Here is a 26,302-nt window from a genome sequence, read left to right on the forward strand (position 1 = left end):
AAGAAGCAGATTGAGTCTGCTATGGACAGATACAAGAAGATGAGGCAGATACTTGGCAGTTGGCTCTGAGGTGCAATGCATGCTGGGAGATGTAATTTCCCGGCCGGCTCCATGTTGGATATATATCATCCCCCCTCCACTAACAATTTATTACATACATGTCATTACCTTCCTCCAGTTTCGAGCTGCTACTTTCTCTCTATGTCCTCCTCCCTTCTGCGAAAGCTGATGTAAACAAGTCCCTGTCCGGCTTTTTCTGTACTCTGTGATGCTAGGAGGGTTAATCACTGGGAGGGCACAACTAACTTGACCTTAGATTAACTTTTTCTCATTATATAGTGCCAGCCAGCTGTCTCTGAAGGGAGGGGGAGAAAGAAAGGACAGCCCACACACAGTTTATGTGTATTCAACAGAAAGCAGCAGCTTTGAACTGGAGGAAGGAGACTAAAAATGTAATGACATGTATGGAATCAATTATTAGTCTCTAGGAGGGGGGGGGGGTGATTAAACATGCATTAACCCTTTAAGGTTTCCTTCTTCTGCTTAACCAGCTAAAACTCCCATGGTCAACAGTCTTTGAAGGTCTGTGCAGCAGTACTGACAGGAGCTGAGACAACTGAAAACAACTGATAGATAGATAGATAGATAGATAGATAGATAGATAGATAATAGAAAGATAGATAGATAGATAGATAGATAGATAGGAGATAGATAGATAGATAGATAGATAGGAAGGAGATAGATCCATGCACTGACCATTAGTTGCTCTCCATCTTTACTAGTAGTTTACTTGCCCTGTAATTAGGGTATTTACCGGCTAGTTTATTTGGTCTTTGCAGTAATTATCGCCTCCTTTCATCTCCTTATTTAGTGTTTGCATATTGAGGCTGGGAGCTTGTGCATTTCTTGTCTTTTAATTCATCAGTGGAATAACGGCGGAAAGATTTACCCTCCTGACTACGAGCGAACACAAGTTTCCTGTAAATACCTCATTAATTATGCATGCCTTCCTCCCATTGTGATTTTTAAGCTAACTCGTTGAGCTTAGACAAAGTATCATAAAACAGTAAGTTGGATAATAAATACCCGGCCAGACAGTCCTGCCACTCAATAAATCTCAGCAACTCCACATATTAAAACTGCATATCTATTTAAAAAATAATAATTTATGCCCCTCTTTAAGGCAAATTAATTTGATGTCGGAGGAAGTCTGCTCCTTGTAAGAAGTTGCTGTTTCTTTGTAGCTACAGAATGTGGTTATGTGGAATTGCTTATTGTAAATCTGCTGAAGTCTTCTGATCAGACCGTTACATTGGTTGTAATGGGGAAAGTGCAGTCGTAAGAAATATATATATGATCAGGTAGGAAATACCCTCATATTATGGATCCCTGTAATATGGGCCGGTATCACTGTGACCATAGAGTTGTGTGGTTCAATAATATACTTATAGGGCAGCATTAGCCCTCATTATTACATAATTTTATTTATTTTATTTTATTTTTGAGTAAAATGGCAGGAAAAATGCCATATTCAGAGTATGTTAAAAAAAAAAAAAGTAGCCGCTAAAACAAAACAAATAAAATTCCAGAGACCGACATAATATAAAAAAAAAAAAAAACATGTTCATACAGCTAATGAAAACCTAATAAATAAACCACCATGAAAAATTGTAAAAAAAAAAAAAAATATGGGCGTTTCTGGATGCATTTGTTTCTGATGTTCTTTCAAGCTCCCATTGGATCCTATGCAATCAGATTAATGGAGTGCTCAGGGCTAGAGATGAGCGCAACTCAAGTATGTTTGAGTCATACGGATACAGCATAAGGCTATGTTCACACAGTGTATAAACAATGGCTGTTGAGCGTCACGGCCGTTGTTTGCCATGTCAACGCCCCACCACCACCACCATCCAGCAGTTTCCCACACTTCCCCCCCCACACTTACCTGCTTGTGCTGGTGTAAGAAGAAGGTGGCAGCCTAGCCTAAAGCTCCTTAGTACTCCTCCGCAAAAAAAAAACACTAAGGGGTTAACTGACAATCAATATTCAAATACATTTACTAACATCAGAAAAAAATCTGAAATAATTCAATGTAACGACAAAGACATCTGAATAAGAAATAGTGTTGATCAGCTCCATGGGGGGTGATGTACAGTAGATGGCAGAGAAGAGGGAGGAGGAGGTTATTGTATAACACAGCATTGAGGTGTTGAGTTTTCGAAGAAGGCTGTGAAGATGGTTCAGTACGTCAAGAGCTTTGTTATACAAGAAAGGTCAGGGTCTCGAGATCACAGAGATGAAGAAAGGAGATGGAATATCTGAAATTCCTTCCATGGATTCCAGGTACAAAGGAAATTATTATAGGGATGATTCCCAATGGCTGCTGCTTTCTTTGTTGCAAAGAGTTGGTCAACTTTATAGAAAAGCTATGGAAACCTCTGAAAGTCGTTTGTTTTCTTCTTCCTGAGTATTGTTTCGTAGTTATTATGGAATAAAAACAATTTCTCGATAGCTCTTTATTAAAAAAAAAAAAAAAAGTTTAGTTTGTGTTCTACAGATTCTGTTATCACAAGGTCCGACAGAAGCCTTGACCCATTGGGCCCCGTATCAACCTCACTCTATATTAGGAAGCCCCAACTTCTAGGTTGAATGTGTGTAATACAATACGTCCACCACCTGTAGTTGGACTCACGTCACTAGAAATGAGCACAACTGGGGCATGCTCGAGTTCGCTGAAGAAGTTGGATGCAGTCATAGGGAGTCCTGGAAAACATGGGTACAGCCAATGGCTCTATCCATGTTCTCCGGGACTCCCTAGGATTATATGAAACTTTTTCAGCCATGGTAATCAAATGCCAAAAGATCGGACAAGTGTGCTCATCTCTAGTTATCTATACGGTCCGGTAGAAAAGCCTTGATCCAGTCGGCCTTGTATCAACCTTTCTCTTTATTAGTGAGTCTCAACTTCTAGGTCGAATGTGTTTGATACAAAACTTCCGCCTGTAGTTGGAGTGATGTCATAGTTAGTGATCGTCACCTGTCCACAAACAGTGATGTTACTTTAACTACATGCAACCTAGGTTTAGCCTATAAAGGGTTGCTCCACCCCATTCACATGTTAGGAAGAAATTAACACATAGGATGGGGGGGGGCTGACTGCTGAAACTCTCCATGATGTAAGTGCCCTATTACACTGGACAATTATTGTACAATCTTGTTTGCAATCGTTTATCGTTAATCGGTAAAAATTGCTTTGTTTAAGAGGAGCCTAAGGGGCCTATTCCACGGAGCGATAATCGGCCGAATCGGAGCGATAATCGGCCGAATCGGCCCAATTCGGCCTATTATCGCTCTGTAGAATAGATAGAACGATCAGCCGATGATCGTGTCATTGGCTGATCGTTCATTTAGGTTCAGACCTAAAATCATCGTTCTCCACCAGCGCATCGCTATGGTGGAATAGCAGTGCGCGGCGACTATTTTAGCAGCATCATACATTACCGGTCCAGGCCGCAGGTCTTCTCCTTCTCTCGGGGTCCCACGTGCAGCAGCTTCGGAGCAGGGCTGTCTGAACCAGCGGTCCCGGTCAGTGATTGGCTGAGTGGTCTGTCAGTTCAGACAGCCCCGCTCCGAAGCTGCTGTGGCGCGGGAACAGGAGGAAGAAGGAGAAGACCTGCGCCCGGCCAGGTAATGTATGGTGCAAGGGCTGCAAGGACATCAGTAACGATGTCCCTGCAGCCCTCGCTTAACGATCATTGGGGCCGTGAAATAGGCCCAGTAAATGAGCGTGATCTAGCCGATCGTTTACATCGTTGATCGGGCCCCCAATGGCCCGGGGAATAGGACCCTAAGAATAGGGGTTCAGAGTCCCCACCACCACCACTGGAATGAAACAGAGGTTTTTGGTAGAACACTGAAACTTTCTTTTCTTTTTTCTTTTTTTTTCTCTGCACACTAAGGCTGGGTTCACACTACGTATATTTCAGTCAGTATTGTGGTCCTCATATTGCAACCAAAACCAGGAGTGGATTAAAAACACAGAAAGGATCTGTCCACACAATGGTGAAATTGAGTGGATGGCCGCCATATAACAGTAAATAGCTGCCATTATTTCAATACAACGGCCGTTGTTCTAAAATAACAGCAAATATTTGCCATTAAATGGCGGCCATCCACTCAATTTCACCATTGTGTGAACAGATCCTTTCTGTGTTTTTAATCCACTCCTGGTTTTGGTTGCAATATGAGGACCACAATACTGAATACTAAAATATACGTAGTGTGAACCCAGCCTAAAAGTCATCACTATTTTAATTTTCTAGGATGTATGGTACAAGAACTACAAGAACCCTAACATTTTAGGGTACATTTTTTAGGAATTTTTTGGGGGTGTAGTATAATGAAAAGAAAAAAAAAACACTAAAAAGTTCTAGTTATAGTTAAATTTGTTATTTCAATCACTGTTTAGTTAGAACTTTTTTTGTTTGTTTTGGCTGATTCTAGGTATAAACAAACAGCCAAAATGATAAAAAGTTCTGTCAAATGGTACACAAAAAAATGACCAAAAATATATCTTTCAGCCAATTTTTATAAAATTGATTTTTCAATTTCTTAAGGCATAGCTGTATACTGACAGGTTACTGTTTTAGGCTAGCTTCATAAAAGTATATTACAGGCACACTTTCTTGTCCACTCTATGGCCGAGTGTCCCAACCTGACTGCAGATAACATGACATGGACTAATAGAACCATGACGAAGCTGGTCCTAGTCTATGGTCAAGTATCCGATGAGAGTTTCCCCACCATCATCATGGAGAAATTTCCACCTTTATTTGCCTAGCAATACCTCCCCCCCCCCCCCGGACGAACCCAGCTGTGCTCCATCTCTATATGCCACAGCTTCCTATTACACGTTGGCTGAACCTCCGCTGTTTGTTAGCGTTCCTCTAAGGGGTTAATGTAAATATCAATCGGCAAACACTTTTGCAGAACCCAGATGATGTCAATTAGATTTGACTTCGTCTCGTTCTCTATAAATCACCAGTAAAATAGTGTTTACTCTCATAATCAGATTATGGTTTATGAGGTGTCAGATGTGGAGTAATTAATTTACTTGTGGAATTTATGGAATAACACGTGGGATACGTTTCCCGAGGAGTAATAGCTGCTTGTGTGCTTCTTATATTAGGCCAAATCATTGCGAGTCTCAGGCCGGCTTAACATGCAATCAGGACCTCGGCCAAATTGGTAATTTTATTTTTATTTTATTTTTTGCCTTATAATCAATTCATGCAATCAGCCATCTCAATCAGCTTGTCATCTGGGGGGTCAGGATTGAGCAGATGTTAGCAGAGGCTTCCAGCCACTGATGATCCTCACCTTCCAAATCAAGTGCTCCATGATGCCAGACCTTATGTCATCTGGTTTTGTTCGTCCATGTTCCAAGTGGTTGGGTGTTCTATGGAGATTAGAGATGAGCGCACCTCGAGCACGCTTGGGTTTGTCCGAACCTGAGCATGCGGCACTTTATTACCAGTGGCTGAAGAAGTTGAATGCCTATGACCTATGGCTGCATCCATGTTTTCCAGGACTCTCTGCATCCAACTTCTTTAGCCACCAGTAACCAAATGGTGCACGCTTGGGTCCAGACAAACCTGAGTGTGCTTGAGGTTCACTCGTCTTCAAAGGGGTTATCCAGAACGAAAACATGGCCACTTTTTCCCCTCCCTTGTCTCCAGATTGGGTGGGGTTTGGAACTCAGTTCCATTGAAGTAAATGGAACTTAATTGCAAACCACACCTGAACCAGAGACAAGAGAGGGGGAAAAGTGGCCATGTTTTTGTAGCTCTGGATAACCCCTTTTAAGGGGTTGTCAAGTGAAAATATTTTTATATCAACTGGTGTCAGAAAGTTATAGTATTGATTTGTAATTTACTTCTATTAAGAAAAATCTCACGTCTTCCCATACTCATTAGCTGCTGTATGTCCTGCAGGAAGTGTTGTTTTATTTTCAGTCTGACACAGTGCAGTATCACCCGAGTAGCCTCTCAGAGACTCATTACAGCATACTATGGGGGGCACTTTTATAGGGTGAGTGCACTTTAAAATGATTAGCTTAGGGGACAAAAGAGTTAAAGGGAATTTATAATACAGAAAACTGTAGCAATTACATCAAGACCTGTCACTTACTAATGCAACCTTATTACGAATAGTACTGGCTTCACTGTGGTTTTGCATGATTCACCCCTAACAGGAAATAGAAAATCGAAGAATGACACAATATGTATTGTCTCCAGCTTCACGGCTCCTCCCTCTCTCCACAGATAACACATGATCCTCTGATGTCACAGGAGGGGTGGGGCTGTATCTTTTTTCTGATCCCTAGCCACGCCCTCTGAGTGATGTCACCATCTCTAACCATCCCCTACATCACCATCTCCCTGTTTTATACCTAGATAAATATATATCTTAATTGGGAGAGCGAGGTATGATTATAGCATGACGCCTTGTGCTGTGCATTGCCACAGGCAGAAGAGCAGACAGGGAGTGAATGCAGCATTTTTTTAAAAAAAAACTGATGTTAAAGTAACACATGTCAAAATACATCAATGTACAATGAATTTGGTAATTATTTTTATTCCCAATGAATGGTATAAAACTGCAAAATAATAAAAATATCTATAAAAAAAAACCATATAAACCACACCCCCTACATACAAACCACGCCCATCTTTGAAGAAGCCACATGGCCTAATATAGTCATTATTATTAATATCTAGGCACAGATTTTATCACATGGATTTTTGCCTCAATCAGAATAATTTTTTACACTGGAGCCGTCAAACAATGCGGCTGATTTATAGACACCAGCACAAAGCCACTAAAATGTCATTTGACACATGTGATATATAATACACATAAAACGCTCGCAGATGTTCTGGAGCCGCTGATTTCTGCAGCCGCAACAACAACATTAATGACTTCAGAGGAGCCGCAGTAATAATGAATCTCCGAACTCGTTAGGTGAAAAATATCCATCTATGGAAACATTCAGGGAGACCCCCAAAGGGGCATACGACTTTAAGAGGTGGGGGCTGCAACAGACTGCTGTAATGTTATATGGATTCAGGCTGATTAGGGATTGGTTAATAAGAGTTTATAGTAAAATACCCCAGTGCTACTGTCTGCTAGACACCCCAATGTCCAGCTACAGAGCCCCTCAGAGGGCAAATAAATTATATAAAGGAAGGAAGGGGGGGAGGGAGAAAGGAAGGAAGGAGAAAGGGAGGGGGGCGGAAGGAAGGAAGGAAAGGAGGCAGGAAAGGAAGGAGGGAGGGAGGAAGAAAGGAAGGAAGGAAGGAAGGAAGGGAGGGGGGCAGGGAAGGAAGGAGGGAGAAAGGAAGGAAGGAAGGAAGGAAGGGCGGAAGGAAGGGAGGGGGGCAGGGAAAGAATGAAGGGAGGGCGGGAGTTAGGGTGGAAGGAAGAAGAAAGGGAGGAAGGGAGGAAGGAAGGGAGGGAGGGCAGAACGAAGGGAGGGAGGGAAGGAAGGAGGAAGGAAGGAAGATTATGAGGGAGGGCGGAAGAAAGGGTAGGAGGGCGGGTGGGCGGGAGGAAGGAAGGTAGAAAAGAAAGAGGAAGGAAGGGAGGGTCAGAGAGAGAGGCGGAAAGGAAGGGCATGTCAGAGAGAGAGAGGTGGGAAGAAAGGGCGGGTCAGAGAGAGAGAGAGGCGGGAAGGAAGGGCAGGTCAGAGAGAGAGAGGCGGGAAGGAAGGAAGGGCGGGTTGGAGAGAGAGGCAGGAAGGAAGGAAGGGCGGGTCAGAGAGAGAGGAAGGAAGGAAGTAAGGAAGGGTCAGAGAGAGAGAGAGAGGCGGGTAAGAAGGGAGGGTGGGTCAGAGAGAGAGGAAGGAAGGAAGTAAGGAAGGGTCAGAGAGAGAGAGGCGGGAAGGAAGGGAGGGTGGGTCAGAGAGAGAGGAAGGAAGGAAGTAAGGAAGGGTCAGAGAGAGAGAGGCGGGAAGGAAGGGAGGGTGGGTCAGAGAGAGAGGAAGGAAGGAAGTAAGGAAGGGTCAGAGAGAGAGAGGCCGGAAGGAAGGGAGGGTGGGTCAGAGAGAGAGCGGTAGGAAGGAAGGAAGGGTCAGAGAGAGAGAGGCGGGAGGGAAGGAAAGAAGGAATGGAGGGAGGTAAAGAGGGCGGAAGGGAGGAGGTAAGGAAGGAAGGGAGGAAGGGAGGGAGGGAGGAAAGGAAGGAGGAAAGGAGGGAGGGCAGAAGGGAGGGAGGGCGGAAGGGAGGAAGGAAGAAAAAGACAGAGGGAGGGAGGAAGGAAAGGAGGGTCAGAGAGAGAGGCAGGCAGGAAGGAAGCTACATTCACAACACAGAAAAATGTATATTTCTATCTGATGGGATTGAACTTTCTAGAAAATATGATTGTGAGTCACCACTTAAGTATACAAGGATCTAACCGATAGATAGATAGATAGATAGATAGATAGATAGATAGATAGATAGATAGATAGATAGACAGATAATAGATAGGAGATAGATAGATAATAGATAGATAGATAGATAGATAGATAGATAGATAGATAGATAGATAGATAGATAGATAGATAGATAGATAGGAGATAGATAGGAGATAGATAGGAGGTAGATAGATAGATAGATAGGAGATAGATAGATAGATAGATAGATAGATAGATAGATAGATAGATAGGAGATAGATAGATACGGTTCAGATAATACTCCACGGCAACTCCAATTCGTGTCAAACGTGATTCAAATTTATTCCATCAAGTGATACTTCAGATAAATAGTGCATCACATGATGGAATAAATTTGAATCACATTTGACACGAATTGGAGTTGCCGCGGAGTATTATCTGAACCGTATTAGTTTGGTACGTGGTCAGGACCTATCTACTGGCACCCTTATACCTCCGAAGTAGAGCTGCTTTTTGATATAGTGAAGATGATAGATAGATAGATAGATAGGAGATAGATAGATAGGAGATAGATAGATAGGAGATAGATAGATAGGAGATAGATAGATAGATAGATAGATAGATAGATAGATAGATAGACAGATAGATAGATAGATAGATATGGGATAAGTATTGTAGGGTGCTTGTCATCATGTTGAAGCCTTTGTGAGATGTATATAGAGGGTTTCTATACAGTGATAAAAGGATGTATCCGGGGCCTTGTCTGTATGATGTTTTCGCCATATCATATACTGTCAGAATTTTGTTCTCACAGATCTTGCTCTTGGTCTAAGATTTAACATTCCCTTTGAGTGTGGAAACTTTCATGTCTGCGATCCTGTGATCTGGACAGAAGAAGTGGTTTGCAACTGGTGTTTTCATTTTGTTGCTTTGTTATGGAGATGAAGATGGCGTCTTGTCTTCGGCTTCTCCGGCACATACGCACATTCACATCTTTCATGGGATGCCCGGTACAGGATGAGATATGTGCAATGGCCCAGATAGGAAACAGGGAAAAAAAACAGAACAAAGGTCATAGTGAACCAAGACAGGGCCCCTAAAACTCTCCATACATGACTGTAGCTGTATCCATAGTGGGCAACATGAACTGGAGACGTGTGCTATCTCACACATATTTTTTATAATGTGTATAGGGGATGTGTTCGCACTTGGAAGACCCCTTTAGTGCATAATAAAGCAGCATACACAGTAAACAGCGCCGTACATTGTGTAGTGGCCATGCTGGGTTACTGCAGCTCAGCACCTATGGAAGCAAATTACAACTGGACTGCAGTAACCCAGCACAGCCACTACACAGTGTATGGCGCTGTCTACTTCTGTTCCTGTTCTCTTTAGGGGCGCAGGCTGTCAGTATCCCACCAATCTGATACTGATGACCTATCCTGAAATCATATAATAAAAGTCCCAGAAACCCCTTTAATAGACCTAAGAAACTTATATTGTTGATTGTCACCATAGTCGCCATCACTGTCACCTGACACGTCTTTATCACCATCACTTTCTGTCACATTTCTCCTGATTCTCCTGATGTACAGCGACTTGTAATTACGAATTACGCAATATCAACACATCCGTTCTTAAAAACAGGGGGGAAAAAAAAGTGTGTATGACTACGGCAGACTCCTGTAATATCCTGGAGCTGATGTTATCCGTGGAGCCGCGTCACTGTGACTTTTGTCACCACGTTTATAATTAGTGTGATATTCGCTCCCATTATATTCTGTTTGTTTGGCTTCTAATTAAACTTAATTAACGTGGAGATTGTATCCAATAAAGAGGTGTCATTAAGAAAACAAATCAACAAGGTTAATAAGAGAGAGTGGGGCAGCGGGCACTGAGCAGTGTACCTGGATACAGGAGGCTGGGGGTGTATATAGGTCATGTATCATAGAAGCATTATCGTGACCATGCAGATAGGGGAGGGACTGGTTTATATTTATTTAGCTATTTTGTTTACATAGAATGGAAGCAAAGTCTAAATATTTTTTATTTATATTTTAATAATTTTTCTAAATATTTCTTATAATTTTAAGAAATTTATTTAAAGGGAAAACTGTATAAGGCCCCCTTCACACGTCCGGAAAAAAAATCCGGACCCATAGACCTTAATTAGTCACGGACACCCTTCCGGAAGAATCCTAAAGGGTGTCCGTTCTGGAAAATAGATCCGAAAAAAATAGGACATGTCCTATTTTTGTCCGGAATTCCGGCCTGGACACCCCCATAGAAGTCTATGAGGGCGCCAGAATCACGGGCACTTTCCCGATGTGCATCAGGGAAGTGCCCGTGATTCCAGACTGGTTGAGAGCCCGCTGGCACCCCTGCACACCTCTCTGCCCTGCACCCGCCACCCCCCCCCCCCCCCGAACCTTCGGCGCCACTACCTCTCCCCCATCCGCCCGAAACTTCAGCACCACTACCCCCCCCCCCCTGGGACCCTCGCGCCGCTACCCCCCCAAGCCCCCTCCCCCCCCCCCCCCCCCCCCCCGGACCTCTGCGTCATCCTCCCGCGGGACCGAAGCAGCTCCGCCGCCGATCTCCATATCCGCCCCCCCCCTTTTTTATTGTAAATAACATGTAGAACAGATAAAACAAACAATGAGAAACAGCTGTATATGTGATATATAAGTTACTGTACAGTATAGCAGCATGTGGTATATAATGTATAGTAACTGTATAACCCTGATAACACAGCAGCTGGATATGTGATATATGTTACTGTACAGTATAGCAATCGGCATGTGGAGTATAATGTATAGTAACTGTATAACCCTGATAACACAGCAGCTGGATATGTGATATATAAGTTACTGTACAGTATAGCAGCATGTGGTGTATAATGTATAGTAACTGCATAACCCTGATAACACAGCAGCTGGATATGTGATATATAAGTTACTGTACAGTATAGCAATCAGCATGTATAATGTATAGTAACTGTATAACCCTGATAACACAGCAGCTGGATATGTGATATGTAAGTTACTGTACAGTATAGCAGCATGTGGTGTATAATGTATAGTAACTGTATAACCCTGATAACACAGCAGCTGGATATGTGATATATAAGTTACTGTACAGTATAGCAGCATGTGGTATATAATGTATAGTAACTGTATAACCCTGATAACACAGCAGCTGGATATGTGATATATAAGTTACTGTACAGTATAGCAGCATGTGGTGTATAAAATATAGTAACTGTATAACCCTGATAACACAGCAGCTGGATATGTGATATATAAGTTACTGTACAGTATAGCAGCATGTGGTATATAATGTATAGTAACTGCATAAACCTGATAACACAGCAGCTGGATATGTGATATATAAGTTACTGTGCAGTATAGCAATCAGCATGTGGTGTATAATGTATAGTAACTGTATAAACCTGATAACACAGCAGCTGGATATGTGATATATGTTACTGTACAGTATAGCAGCATGTGGGTTATAATGTATAGTAACTGTATAACCCTGATAACACAGCAGCTGGTTATGTGATATTATAAGTTACTGTACAGTATAGCAATCAGCATGTGGTGTATAATGAATAGTAAGTGCATAACCCTGATAACACAGCAGCTTGTAGATACAGGATGGAACTGCAGATCCCCATAATGCAGTAGCGTAATACAACAGGCTAGAATAGAGAAGCAGGGCTGCTGTCAGAGATCTGTGTGGTCACATGACAGCAATGGGGAAGGGGGGTGTATACAGCATGGACCAATCAGTAAGTGAGAATCACAGAGCTTTGCAGGAGGACAGTGACAGAAACTTTATATACAGCAGTGTGAATGGCTGAGTGTGAGTGCAGGAACATTATAGCAGGAATGGAGAAGATGGGAAACACAAGGGCTGATAGAGACTGCAGGAAACAGGAAGGAATGAGCAGGACAGATGTGGGCACATACATGTAGCACTCTCTGTCCGGGGAGAGAGGGGTTACAGCTATGGAGAGATTACCTCCACAGTCCTGTCCCCTGATGTAAGCCCCAGCCTGAAGTGGATCTGCTATGATTTGGAAGGTTAGGGAGACTTCCTGGGTCAGAGTACAATATATATATATTGTTTTCACTGTCAAAGTTTTATTTTTTTACCAATTTTTTATTTACATATTTTAACCTGAACCAACTGTTTTTTTTTTTTATTAATATATTTGTACCTTTTTATTCAGCTTATCCCATATAATGCATCACAGTCAATACGGGCTTGTTGTCGTACAGGAGCCATATCTTTCATACAATAAACAATCCTTTTTCCCATGTCCCGGCATTGCACGTTTTAAATTATTGTTCCTTTGTTTTAATCATTGTTCTGTTCAAATCCACAACCTAATATGAATATTATAATTCCACCATGACTGTGGAGCAATGTATATTACAGTCGCAGAAGTCATAAAATTCCGCTTTATGTCAGGAATGAATTTACAGATATTCCCCATCTCCACGAGTGGTGAGAAATTTGTGGGCATATGGTGACAGCACAAGTGACATATGGTCATTGTTATTTAGTTTTATTGCATTAAAATAATATAATTTAAAAGTTATTGGTGCATGTGAGCAAAACATATGTGCCGCAATTAGCGACAGTGCTCATTAAAGTACTTTTTATGTGCTTCTCGTGACTTTTTAGGTCTGTAGAGATCTTTCCCTCCCGCTAGCGGTGTTTTCCGTTATTGAAATTGATTATCGTTTTGTACAGAAAAAGCGGTTATAAAAAGATTTCTTCAATATTGAGGAATGTGAGACAAGATGTGAGCGCCGCCTTTGCTTGCTTAGCTTCTGCTTGGCAGATGTCCTTACAGAAACTTGTGTCAACTTCTGTTAAGTCAGGAACTATGGTGGGTGATCGCTTCCTTGGGGGAGGGTAAGTGCTAATAGGCCACTCTAAATTGGTTGTGGTTCATAAATTTGGAACATTAAGCTGAATCTCTATCCCAAATAAAGAAAAGAAGATGATACGTTAATGTACAAACATGGGTGACAATGAGGGAGCGATTTGGAACTTATCAGTGCCATGCACTTTTTTTTAGCACATTTTGGTGCAAATTTTAGTAGCCACAATTATCTGAGATGTAGAGGTTAATAATAATATATTTTCCCTCTTTACTACCTGCCTCCCAATATAATACACTTGGTAGACTCCTTTTGCCCCTCCCAGGAGAAACAGAAAATAATGTAGACTCTTTATGCCCCTCCCAACAGGAACATAAAATGCTATAGACTTTTCATGCCCCTCCCAAGAAGAGCAGAAGATGCTGGAGACTCTTCATGTCCCTTCCAAGAAGAACAGGAGATGTTTAGACTCTTTATGCCCCTCCCAATATGAACATTAAATGCTGTAGACTCTTTATGCCCCTCCCAATAGAAACAGAAAATGCTGTAGACTCTTTATGCCCCTCCCAATAGGAACAGAAAATGCTGTAGACTCTTTATGCCCCTCCCAACAGGAACAGAAAATGCTGTAGACTCTTCATGTGCCTCCAAGGGGATCAAAAAATGCTGGCAAGTAGAAAACACCTTCTGAAGCCTGTTCTGTACATGTGGTAGACGGTGGCAATTCATGCTCTCCCCGGTCTTAACAGCCCCCCCCCCCCCCCCCAATCCACCCACACACACACACACTTTTGGCCCTAATAGGTCAGCTATTACACCTCCAGTGTTATAGGCGTGCCCAGATATCTGAATAATTACTATCCCACTGCAGGTTACAGGCAGCATAGGAGGTGGTGAAAACCTAATAAATAAGTTCCACTGACCCATCCCAGTCTCTGTAGCCTCTGTGCCCGCTCAGCCATTCAGTAAGTGTGAGGGATTCCATTCTATACAAGTCATTGAATGGAGACAGAAGAAGTGATGTGTGGTCATTAAAAGGAACTAAGCACCTCCCTGGTGGAGTGTGAACCTTTAATCCTTCTTCCTGGCTCCTGGTATCTAGATATTGGGGTGGAGCCGCACTGCATGTTATCACACTGACTCCACCCTCTTCCCAGTCAATCACAGTTGATTGGCAACCTGAGCTCTGGAAACTTAATGTGAAGACCCGGGCTTAGGCTAGCAAACAAGTGTGAGTGGCTGGAAAGATGATGAAGGCAGCGTGATAACATGCGGTGCTGCTCCACCAATTCATACTTCACCAGGGAGGGTGATTGGTTCCTTTTAAAGGAGAACTATCAGCAGGTTTGTGCATAGGAACCTGCTGATAGATTCAGAAGTCTTCTTAATGGCTTTGGTCTTCTCATCGGCTCAAGTGGCGCCATTTTTTGGATAACGTGATACAAATATGCTTATTAGGAGCACTGGGGACATTTTCCCCACCCCCTGGTTTGGCCTGCCCGCCACCTCCACCACTCACACCTCCTGATGCATTTTCCAGCCTGCCTGCTTATTTATATGCCTAATAGGCATGAGCAGTGAAGGCAGCAAGTGGGCCAAACAGTGCTGTGGGGGGGGGCTGGTAAACGCCCCCAGTGCTCCTTATTAGTGAACTAGCTTATTTGTATTGCATTAATTGCCCTGGAAACAGCAGCACTCGAGACGGTGAGAAGACCAGCGCCGATAAGAAAACCTTGATGGCTACTGTGTTCCTATGCACAAACCTGCTGATGGTTTCCCTTTAAAGGGGTACTCCGGGCTGGGGTCATTTTTATTGTACGGCTGAGGAGGGGCTGGAATGCGCTACCCCATTCTCCCATCCGGCTGCCGCTTCCTGGTCTGAGCTGCGGCTTGAGACGTGACGTCTCAAGGCAGTTCAGCCATTTAGCGGTCGCAGCGGAGTCCCCCCTCTTCCGCTAAATGGCTGAGCTCAAGCCGCAGCTTAGACCAGGATGCGGAAGTCGGACAGGAGAACGGGGCGGCCCAATCCAGGACCTGGCGCTGGAACTGGGGAGGTAAGTGACCCGCACCTTCTATATCCACCCCTTCGCCAGCCGTGCAATAAAAATGACCCCAGCCTGGAGTACCCCTTTAAAAGCCAAACCAAAGCTGCAAAGAAGAAAGGAATGATGCTAAAAATAATAGATATTGTTAGCATTGGGGGGGGGGGGTATTACTCCAGAGCTTTATTTATTTGCTTGTTTAATTGTTTTACAAATATATATATTAAAAAAAAAAAATCTTTCTTTCTCCCCCCCCAGATGACAACGAATGTCAAAATGCCACCTACATCTGCGGAGATCATGCAAACTGCACCAACACCAAGGGCAGCTACTTCTGTCTGTGTGCGCCAGGCTACACTTCCAGCAGCGGCGCGGAGAGATTTATGACCAATGATGGAACGTTCTGCCGGGGTAAGCGGCTATGTATTTTTCATAAGTCTCCTACACATTTGTCCTTCCTAATCCATATTCCAACTGATCAATTATTAATCTTAATTAATACTATTATTAATATTATCCAATTCAATTTTACGGTCCAACCCGGGGAAAGCAATGAGCGCGGGGGGAGCGATAGATCACAGTGTTCCGAGCTTCTATTGTGCCAGGTTGCTGGATACATTGATATTCCGAGCAGCATCTTTATGGGTCTTTCATAAATCGGCTGCTTTTTTGCATCAATGTTGCAGCGGGCTTACACATGAAACACGTTAGCAAGTGACACCATTGTATATTGCTAGAGGTTTTAATATTTTACAATTGAGGCCTTTGAAGTGAGAATTTCCAGCACATCTGGAGGACAGATGGTATTCTTATTACATGATATGTTATATTTTGCTAATGCATTAAGATCTGCTCCTCCGAGTGTTGGCACGTCAATTCAATATTAACAATTTTCACATCAAGAGAAAAAGACCAACCTTCATATTTTATAAAACCGAGAACTTAATAAATAATTGAATGGTAATGGAAGATTTCTGCATCCCAAATCCCCCCGCAGTCAGGTTATTATCTGATTGGGATTTTTTTTTTTTTTTGTGGTTATGAAACCAAATATTGAATAATAATTTTCATAGAAGCAGCTCAGGTTACAGATGTAGCAGAGCCAGCTCGGTCAACTATTACAACTTGCCGTTACTATACGCTTGCATGTTGACGTCAGGTCATAAGAACATAAGAAAAGCACAAAAACAAAAGTCGAGATTGACGAGGAATAAAAAATTGCAGGCTGCCCAAGGAAAGAAGGACCCTGTCACCATACTAGAGCAATGGAGGGGTTAATGCAAGTATACCTGGTAGTGTACATTAGAGAAGAAATATTAGTACAGTATATCTAGTGGTCTAGGGCAATAAAGGGTTAATGTCAGTTCACCTGTGGTCTATGGCAACGAAAGGGTTAACGTCAGCATATCTGGTGGTATGCTTCAAAGAAGGGGTATAATTATAGGATACTTGGTGGTCTATGGCAGTGAAGGGGGTCAATGTCAGTATTGCTGGTGGTCTAAGGCAAAGAAGGGGTTAGTGATTGTATATTTGGTGGTCTAGGGTAGTGGAGGTATTCAGAAAAACATGTCCGATGAATAGAAATGAAGTGTAATACCATGCACAACCTAACGACAGGAGTGGGGCTATTTTTTTAGTAGTGTTTTTTTCTAATCTAGGATAACCTGTTTAAAGCGATTCTGTACCCACAATCTGACCCCCCTAAACCACCTTCGGATAGCTGCTTTTAATCCAAGATCTGTCCTGGGGTCCGTTCAGCAGGTGATGCAGTTATTGTCCTAAAAAAACAACTTTTAAACTTGCAGCCCTGTGTCAAATTGGCGTGGCCTAGAGTGTGTATGCCCTAGGATTGCAACACCCCTCCGTCCCTCCTCATCACTAGGAACGCCCCCGGGCAGGATTTTTCCAATTCATCACCTGTCTGAACACGGCACAGGTGCCTTAAAGATCCAGCTCATGTGCAGTGTTCAAGTTTAAAAGTTGTTTTTTTAGGACAATAACTGCATCACCTGCCGAACGGACCCCAGGACACATCTTGGATTAAAAGGTACAAGTGGTTTTGGGGGGGCAGATTGTCGGTACAGAGACGCTTTAATATCTGCCAGACAAAATCTTAAGCTCCGTAACTTTCCAGCACATTCCCCAACCTTTTCCTACTCTCTGTGCCCCAAATAATGCTTCCCTTGATACTCTGCATACTGGGAGTGGGTTGTGGGGGAGGAATATTTACTGGGGGTCGGTAGGTAATTTCCTCCCATTAAGGAAAATCCCCCAGTAGGTAGATATTCCCCCCATATAGTGGAAGCCCAAAGTCGTCAGGTAATTTCCCCATTATTAAACGATAATTCACCATCAGTCGGTAGGCAATCCCCCCAATTAAGTAGATGCCTCAGTAGATAAGTAACCCTCTGTTTAGGTAGTTAAGCCTCCATTAAGTAGATGCCCCCAGGAAATATGTAATCCCCTCAATAGGTAGATGTAGGCACCCAACCTCCCCCAATTAAGTAAATGCCCCCCCCCCCCCCCCCCCGTAATTATTAATAGGTAGTTGCTCCCCCCCCCTCCCTTCCTACTATGTCCCTAGTAGGTTTCCACCATTAGGTACATTAGGCAGCCCACTAGACAATTGGTGTGGAACGCTACAAAATCTTCAAACAGGTAGGATCATGGCAGCTGAACAACGTCCCCACCCCCCACTCATGCTACACCAAGGCTAGATAACCTTAAATAACCATTTCAGACAATAGAACATTGTCATCTAGACGTCTTTACATTAAAAATCTACTTGAATCTGGAATTGGAAAAGCAAATTATTTCTCTGTCACTTTCAATTTTCTGCACATGAAGACTTAAAATGACCCCAGTCCTGGACAATTAGATTATAACAACTGATGGCAGAAAGTGAAGCCCAAGGAGACTCCGTTTAACTGTTCAGTTTTTAAATGTTACGTTTTAACACACTGAAAAATGTGGTCAACCCCATTTTTGTGTATAATAAATATTTTTTTTTTTTGACATGTCATAGAGACATCCAGAAATGAAGTTGTCTGACAGCATCCAGTAGGGAAGATACGTTGAAATTTATTCATGCATCATACACATTGGCAACGTTTCGACCCCTCTGGGTTGGCTTGAGAAAGACCCACTGTGTATGAAATAAATTTCAGCCTATCTTCCTTGCTGGTTGCTGTCAGACAACTTCATTTCTGGATGTCACATGGTCTCCGTTGGAATTGGAGACGTTCTAGCGTACGTCCCACACCTATAAACAAGAAGGCTATTCTCTACACATTCGTGTTTGGTGCTGTTGGATTATCTTTTTGATGGTATGTCTTAGAAACATGTCAAAGTCTTGATCGGTCCGAAAGAAGGAGCCAGGAGAAGAACACTCTAAGCGCATCCTCTCCTTACTTATACAGCCCAACTCTTTTTTTAAACACAGAGCAGGAAAAGGGTGCGCTGTAGCATGGTCTTCTCCTGGCTTGTTCTTCTGATCTTCTTCTAAACACTCAGACCCGGACCGATCAAAACTTTTGACATGTTGCTATGACATACCATCAAAAACATAATCCAACCGCACCAAACACGAATCAGCCTTCTTGTTAGTAGGTGTGGGACGTGGGACGCACACCAGATCGTCTTCAATCCCAACGGAGATTGTCCCAGGTGACATCCAGAAATGAAATTGTCTGACAGCATCCAGTAGTGAAGATACAGCGATATTTATTCAAACATCATACACAGTGGCAACATTTCGACCTTTCTGGGTCTTTCTTAAGCCGACCTTGATGGGTTGAAACGTCACCACTGTGGATGATGCTTGAATAAATTCCACAGTATCTTCACTACCGGATGCTGTATGACTTCATTTCTGGATGTCAAAAGTTTTCCCAAACGACAGTGACACTTTACATAACATTTTTATTTATAATGTAAGTCAATGGAAAATGGGTGGGTCGAAACAGCTAGAATATAGAGCAACAAAGGCCTTCAAGAAAAAGTGAATAATTGTAGCAGCACAATGATTGGGTTCCAAGGTTCAATTCCCAACAAGGAGAATATCTGCATAGAATTTGTATGCTTGCCCCGTGTTTGTGTTGGTTTCTTCCGGGTAGTCTGGTTTCCCTTCCCCACCAAAAACATACAAATTTAGACTGTGATTCCCGAATGGGGAGAGGAACCAAAATCGGCAAATGTGAAGTACTCCAGAATCAGTTGGGGTTATATAAATAAAGGAGTAAGGTAGCGGGGGGTCAATGTGGCACAAAACTTTCGGACTTTGCACGTAGGTCGTACGGTGGCAGTAAAATCAATATCAATACTTCGCAAATCATTTGATTGCTTCTCAATGGGGAAAACGATTTAGACCCGACTCGATGGACGCACAATAGTTCATGCTTCTCCGGACAGGACCGAAATGAGTTGGCCGGCAATGCCGAAATGTTCCAGGATGAAGTTGAATACTGACACATTAAAAAAGTGAAATGGGAAATAGGGGAACTTATTACTAGAGGAGAGAAGGGAATGGATTGTCGGAGAACTCTACCAACCTGATCCCGCTGTTGACATGGCAATAGATTCTCTTACATCTCTCCGAGCCTGGTATTAACGGGGCTATTCTTCATCCCTCCACCCATAAATATCTTCATTAACTCCTCGAGCCGTCTGCTTTCTCATGAGCTCAGAGAGACTTCAATACTGATTGCAGACTGCACTTCATCCTCACAAAGCGAAATCAATACTTCATTGACGCGAGCGATGCACAGTACGTTGCATTCTTTTCACCGTCATGCAATTTTCTCCATCTGAGACCATGCTAAGAGTCGAATCATTTACTGTATTCTCAAAGCCGTATGTGATAGCATGGTACAGGACCAGTACAGCAGAGCTGAGTCTGTCACTTGGTGCAGTGAGCATTAATATTTTGATTGGTTATAGGGAGAACCTACTGAATTCTCTTAAAGGGAATGTATCCCCTAATTTTTTTCTAATAATTCAAAAATACATACTGACATACGCTCCTTCATTCTAATCTATGACTAAGGTGTAGATAACAGGAATTTCTAGCTGTGCTGAGGGATCGGGTTACAGTAACTGCCTATAGATGTCTATTGAAAAGGGAGGAGGAGGGAGCAGCGCCAAAGAGTAACATAATCTAAGACTTGAATTATTTAAAATAAAGGATCAAAAAACGGATCAAAGCGCATCCTTTTTTTGCATACTTGAAAATCAAGGTTTACCATGTTTTTACGTATACTAAAAAAAATAAAAAAATAAAAAGATGCGTTTTAAACCGGTTTTTAATACTTTTTTTTTTAATAATAACAATCAATAGAAAAATGGATGCACACAAATGCATCCGTTTTTTCATTTCCTTTTTGCATAAAATAGAAGAAAAAAAGACGCATTACAAAAACAAAGTGTGAACGCAGCCTAATGTTCACACAATGTATATTTTGACTTAATCATGGCAGTTGTTCAGTTTGCAGCAACGGCCGTGATTAATTCAAAATATGCATTGCACTGAAATCAATGAAATCCCGTCCAGAGTGTATACATATAGTATACACTCCGGCCTGGATCCCTAGTGGCCGCAGGAAAAACTGACATGTCAGTTTTGTGCAGCTACTATTCATTGAATAGCGGCCGCACAAAACTGAGAGTTCACACAATGGAAAGTGTGGCTCCGGCCGCACGCTCCATTGTGTGCAATGGTGAATTGGGATGTGGGCATACAAAGATGCGCCCGCATCACAATTCACCAGAAAAGAAGTTTATCCGGCTGCAGTACTGGTTGAAATAAACTTCACTGACACTAGCTGTTTTGTGACATGGCCAAGTGACAGAATGGCCAGTTTCATACTGATTACACTGATTAGTACTGTTGTATGTTGGCTTTCATGCTGCTGTTGATTCTCTGCATGTTGTCTATATATTGTAGATGGGAGACATCATAGTAGCTAGTCCCCACCCAATTTAGAGCTGAGTTTAGGGACAACTGACTATTAGAGATGGAGCTTAAAGAGGAATACTGCTGATTAGTGTGCAGTTAGCATGCAGGTCTCATCCCTGCAGGTTTGACAGCTTTAATTAGCCAATAAACATTCAGGGAAGGGGCTGGCAAAGCCATGTTGGCTACTGGCATAATAGTGATTGGCTGGCCACATCAGGTGACCTATGTCTATATAGGCCCAGGTCACTTGATGCTTGGCTCAAATGTTGTCCTTTAGCACACAGGGAGAGAGGCTGGAGCAGGGACAGCATTAGGCCAGAAGGAATCCATCCCAGAGTTTTGCAGCAATTAAGTACTGTGTTAGACAGACCGCTATTCCTAATATTTGAAGATGCTATAATGACAGGGATAGTTCCACATGACTGGCGCATAGCTAATGTGGTACAAATATTCAAGAAGGGGTAAGAAAGTGATCCTGGAAACTATAGGCCTGTAAGTCTAACATCTATAGTTGGTTAAGTATTTGAGGGGTTTGTAAGAGATGCTATACTGGAGTATCTTAATGAAAATAATCTTATAACACAGCACGAGCATGGATTTATGAGGGATCGATCCTGTCAGACTAATCTGATCTGCTTATATGAAGTCAGTTATAGGCTGGACCTGAGGGAGGCTGTGCCTAAATGCTAATATTTTACCACCGCCATTTCATCTCACTGTCTCACTATAGGAGCGGAAGGGAAAAAAAAGTCACTTTAAGTTGACTCGTTGCAAAATGTGAAGTTCTCCAGACTGTTATTTTTGTTCCTCGGCTGTTCTAATGCATTAAAGCTGTAAAATATGAATAAACAGTCTGTTTTAATGGGAGTTTTGACTGCACAGCTTCAGTCATTGTAATTCCCTATGACTCATTGTATAGAGAACTTCCTGTCAGAGGAAGCCCCCAAATTATTGACATTCCTTTACAGAAATCTAAAAATATTCCCGGTTTAATTTTACAGCGAGGAGTTCTAGTAAATATTAATGAAAGATAAGAATTGCATTGTACATTTCCGCGGATTAGATATGGGGTAGAGGATTTGCTGTCAGTCCACCTTTACATTATGATTTTTAGTCAAAACTTTTTGATTTATTTTTTATTTTTTTTTAATCAGACATTGTGGTGATTTAACCTGCTCTTGAATAGCCCTGAAATAGGACGTCACCAGCCTTAGGCCTGTTCACACTAATGTTTTTTGTTTTCTTATATTTAATGGTTGGTTGGATGATAATGACCTTGTACCAGTAGGAACTGTTTTTCCATTAAGGTCAGTGGTAAAAAAGCAGAATGTAAGATCTTCAAATTTTTTTTACTAGGAAAAATAGCAAAAATGGTTGTACTATTCCACCCCCCTAAATAAAAAAATAATGCAACAAAACAACAACATTGAACTTAACAGTTAATGGAAATATCCATAAAAAAGGTTAGAATGGTAAAAGAAAATCTTTCAAATCAACCAGTGTGGATTTGTAAGTTACTTCTATGTAAAAATCTCCAGTCTTCCAGTACTTATCAGCTGCTGTATGTCCTGCAGGAAGTGGTTTATTCTTTCCAGTCTGACACAGTGCTCTCTGCTGCCACCTCTGTCCATGTCAGGAACTGTCCAGATCAGGAGAGGTTTTCTATGGGGATTTGCTGCTGCTCTGGACTGTTCCTGACATGGACAGAGGTGGCAGCAGAGAGCGCTGTGTCAGACTGGAAAGAGTACATCACTTCCTGCATGATATGCAGCAGCTTTTAAATAAATAGAAGTAGAAAGCAGAAATAGAGATTACAAATCGGTATAACTTTTTGTCCCCAGTTGATTTAAAAACAAAAAAAACTCTAATGGATTTTTCCTATAACAACATTAAATAAATGCTTTACATATAGACATCATAAAGGGGCATCACATACAAAGGACTCCCTTAATATTTAAAAGCAGAAAGACACTAATAAAAAAAAAAATGATTGGGTTTCTTAAGCTCAAACTAGGGATATATTCTTCATTTAAAAAGAAAAGGCAACTCTACTGGATTAGTATGGGTTCCAGAAGAAGAACCCCGACCAATTATAAAGTGAGAACCAGAGACGAGCAAACATTCGGGTTCTTCCAAACACCAACTCTCAACATTTGATTATCAATGGCTGAAGAAATTGGATGCAGCCCTAAAGCTTCCTGGAAAACAGATACAGCCATAGGCCATAGGCTGTATCCATGTTTTCAAGGAGTCCCTAAGGTGGCACCCAACTTCCCCAGTTGCCAGGAGTCAAATGTCAAAAGTTCGGGTTCGGAGAACCTTGCCAAATCTGATGAGCGAAACATTTTTTTTTACTAACAACTAGTGTTAAGTGGAGTTACCACATGTTCGGGTTCGGCAAAGTTCTCCGAACATGAACATTCGGCACTTGACTTCTGGCGTCTGGAGTAGTAGGTTGCCACCCTAGGGCAGTATCCAACTTCTTCATATGCCAGGAGTTAATTGGCAAACATTCACGTTTGAAGAACTTTTGACTCCTGCATTTGACTCCTGGCATCTGAAAAAGTTGGACATCGCCCTTGGATGAACTTTGCCGAACCTGAAAGTTTTAGCAACTCCACTCAACACTTCTTACAATCCAGAAGCCATATACCCTATCCAGCTTTAGATCCACTTCTCCTCCACTATTGTCACTTTGTATCATGGCAGATTTAATAAAGCCTCAGCCCTTTTTTCCTCTCATTATTAAACCTATCCATCTCCATATTTTACCGGAATGTTTATTTGTTTGCTATTTATCATCCGGCTCAGTCTACAATTATCCGCCAATAACCGCCTGTGACAACTCGTAAGAAAAACTTCCCACTTAGCCTAAGTTATGGATTTTCCTATTCTAATTACAAACATGAGTAAGTAGGAGACATCTTTTCAGGTAATTTACGAGGCGAGTATATTAGTGTCAGCAGCTGAATTCGGAGATATCTAAAAATGTTTCATTCTCCTCCTTATCCCCTTGAAACAGAATAATGTGATGTGGGGAAAAACATTTAATTGTTTCGGCTTTTTTTTTTTTTTTCTAATCTACGCCTCATTGACAGAGGGAGAAAGACGAAATTATCTCACGGACGATGTTTCTTTTTTTTTTTTATACCTTATAAAAATTGCAATTCTGGTTCTTTGCCACCAGGCATGGAGTAACAAGGAGGGTGGGGGGCGGGGGGCTTACAATCTGTAAATGTGTCATTAAACTCCGATTTGACATGGTATTTGCAGATGTAGATGAATGCGGCGAAATCAAGTGTGGCGACCACGCTCAGTGTGAGAATACCGCCGGAGGGTACAATTGCTCATGTCTGAAAGGTTATCACTCGTCCTCAGGAAGTTTGCACTTTAAAGCCGGCGATGGGACTTACTGTCAAGGTAAGTAGTGGAAATATTAATCCGTCTCTTTACGCCATATAATTGCTACATCAACTTTACAAAGGAAGGATTTTCCTCCGGGTTACATTCAGGATAATTACATTTAGAAAGTATAATAGGTAACAAAAAGGTATTATGGCACTTTCCAAAATAGTTTTAATTGTGTTCATAGGGGGGAAAAAATATGTTACAAAAAAAAGTAGAGGAAGGATTGAATTGAAATATTTCTCTCCTCACCTTCACGACGGCACCATAGGAGGATGGGTTGTACCCTAGGGACAGGAAAAAGCACGAGAGGTTAAAAGCCCCTCCCTTTCCTCCCAGCACCAGTGCTTTTTCCTGTCCCATTAGGGCAGGCACGAGAGGGAGGGGATCCGCGTGAAGGCGAGGAGAGATCCCCTCTAAGAAGAAAAAAGACTTACCATGGCTGTGGGATCGATCGAGGCCTCGGCTTCCTTCCTTCCAACCAGACGGCCGGCCGTAGGGAGGAGCAGTTCCGTCGTTTCCCGTGGGGAGCCTCGCACTGTCTCCAGGTACTCGGCAGTAAGGGGGGGACCCGAATTATTCGCTCCCCACCGGTGGATATGGGCAGACGGGATCCCGGCTGTGGGAAGGCCGCGTCGCCTCACCTGTGACGTGGACGCCGCGGCGCTCGGCGCATGACGCGGAGGCTGCGGCGTTCTACGTGTGACGTAGGACGCTGCTGGTGACGTCAGGACGCCGTGTCGCCCGCGTGTGACGTGGAAGACCGGCGCTCCGGAGATGACGTCAGACGCCGTGCGCTCCACTTCCGGGACCGCACAGTTTAAATCTTCAGCGCGAGCTGGTCGGATCGTCTCGCTGTTGGTGATGGATCCCTCCACGTCCGACAAGACTGCTACGGCGGTAACTGTGAGTAGTGTACCGGCTTCGGCCGCTTCCGCATGCGCAGCTCTGCATTCAGCACGCTTCCCATGCAAACTCTGCAGGTTTTTTCCTCTGAAATCAGTGCATGTCTTCCACTATGGGTGATATATTACATTGATAGTACAAATTACCATGAGGATCTGCTCCACTCTCAATCTGTATATGGGTGCAGGAGAAATTATGATATATATTACGGGTATATACATATGGGTATATATATATATATATATATAGAGAGAGAGAGATATATACTCTCTATGGCTATACAGCCAGTGTGGTGGTGCTTACATTGGGTGATCATCTTCTTAAATCTGATGTATATATATATTGCTTATCCTCCTTAGGAGACTAAAGAATCTAATCCTAAGAAGGATAAACCTAGAGCACCAGAGAGGAGATGTGTGAACTGCAATGCAAAATTGTCATCCAGTTGCAAGAAAAACATCTGCCCATCTTGCATTGGGGAAATCATAAAGGAAGACAGATCATCATTCCTGGAAGATATCAGGAAAATGATGAAGGAGGAGATTGCTACATCTATAACTAGACTCCCTCCTCCTCCTCTGCCGCTACCTCCACCTACCCCTCCTCCTGCTCCATTAGACCTAAACCCTCCTCAGGTCTCCCCGGTCCATCAGGTAGTATCCAA

The 26,302-nt window shown here is 42.6% G+C and overlaps 1 protein-coding gene across 2 annotated transcripts in view; it reads left to right on the forward strand.

The window, feature by feature from the left end:
* Positions 1-26,302, forward strand: part of ADGRL4 (adhesion G protein-coupled receptor L4) — a 117,307-nt gene that overhangs the window by 31,988 nt on the left and 59,017 nt on the right. For both annotated transcript variants that reach the window (XM_069981510.1, XM_069981509.1), the window contains exons 3-4: positions 15,633-15,785; positions 24,601-24,747. In XM_069981510.1, the coding sequence (XP_069837611.1) occupies positions 15,633-15,785; positions 24,601-24,747 (300 nt within the window). The remainder of the gene's footprint in view (positions 1-15,632; positions 15,786-24,600; positions 24,748-26,302) is intronic.

This window comes from Dendropsophus ebraccatus, chromosome 8 (assembly GCF_027789765.1).
Source record: "Dendropsophus ebraccatus isolate aDenEbr1 chromosome 8, aDenEbr1.pat, whole genome shotgun sequence".
Lineage (NCBI taxonomy): Eukaryota > Metazoa > Chordata > Amphibia > Anura > Hylidae > Dendropsophus > Dendropsophus ebraccatus.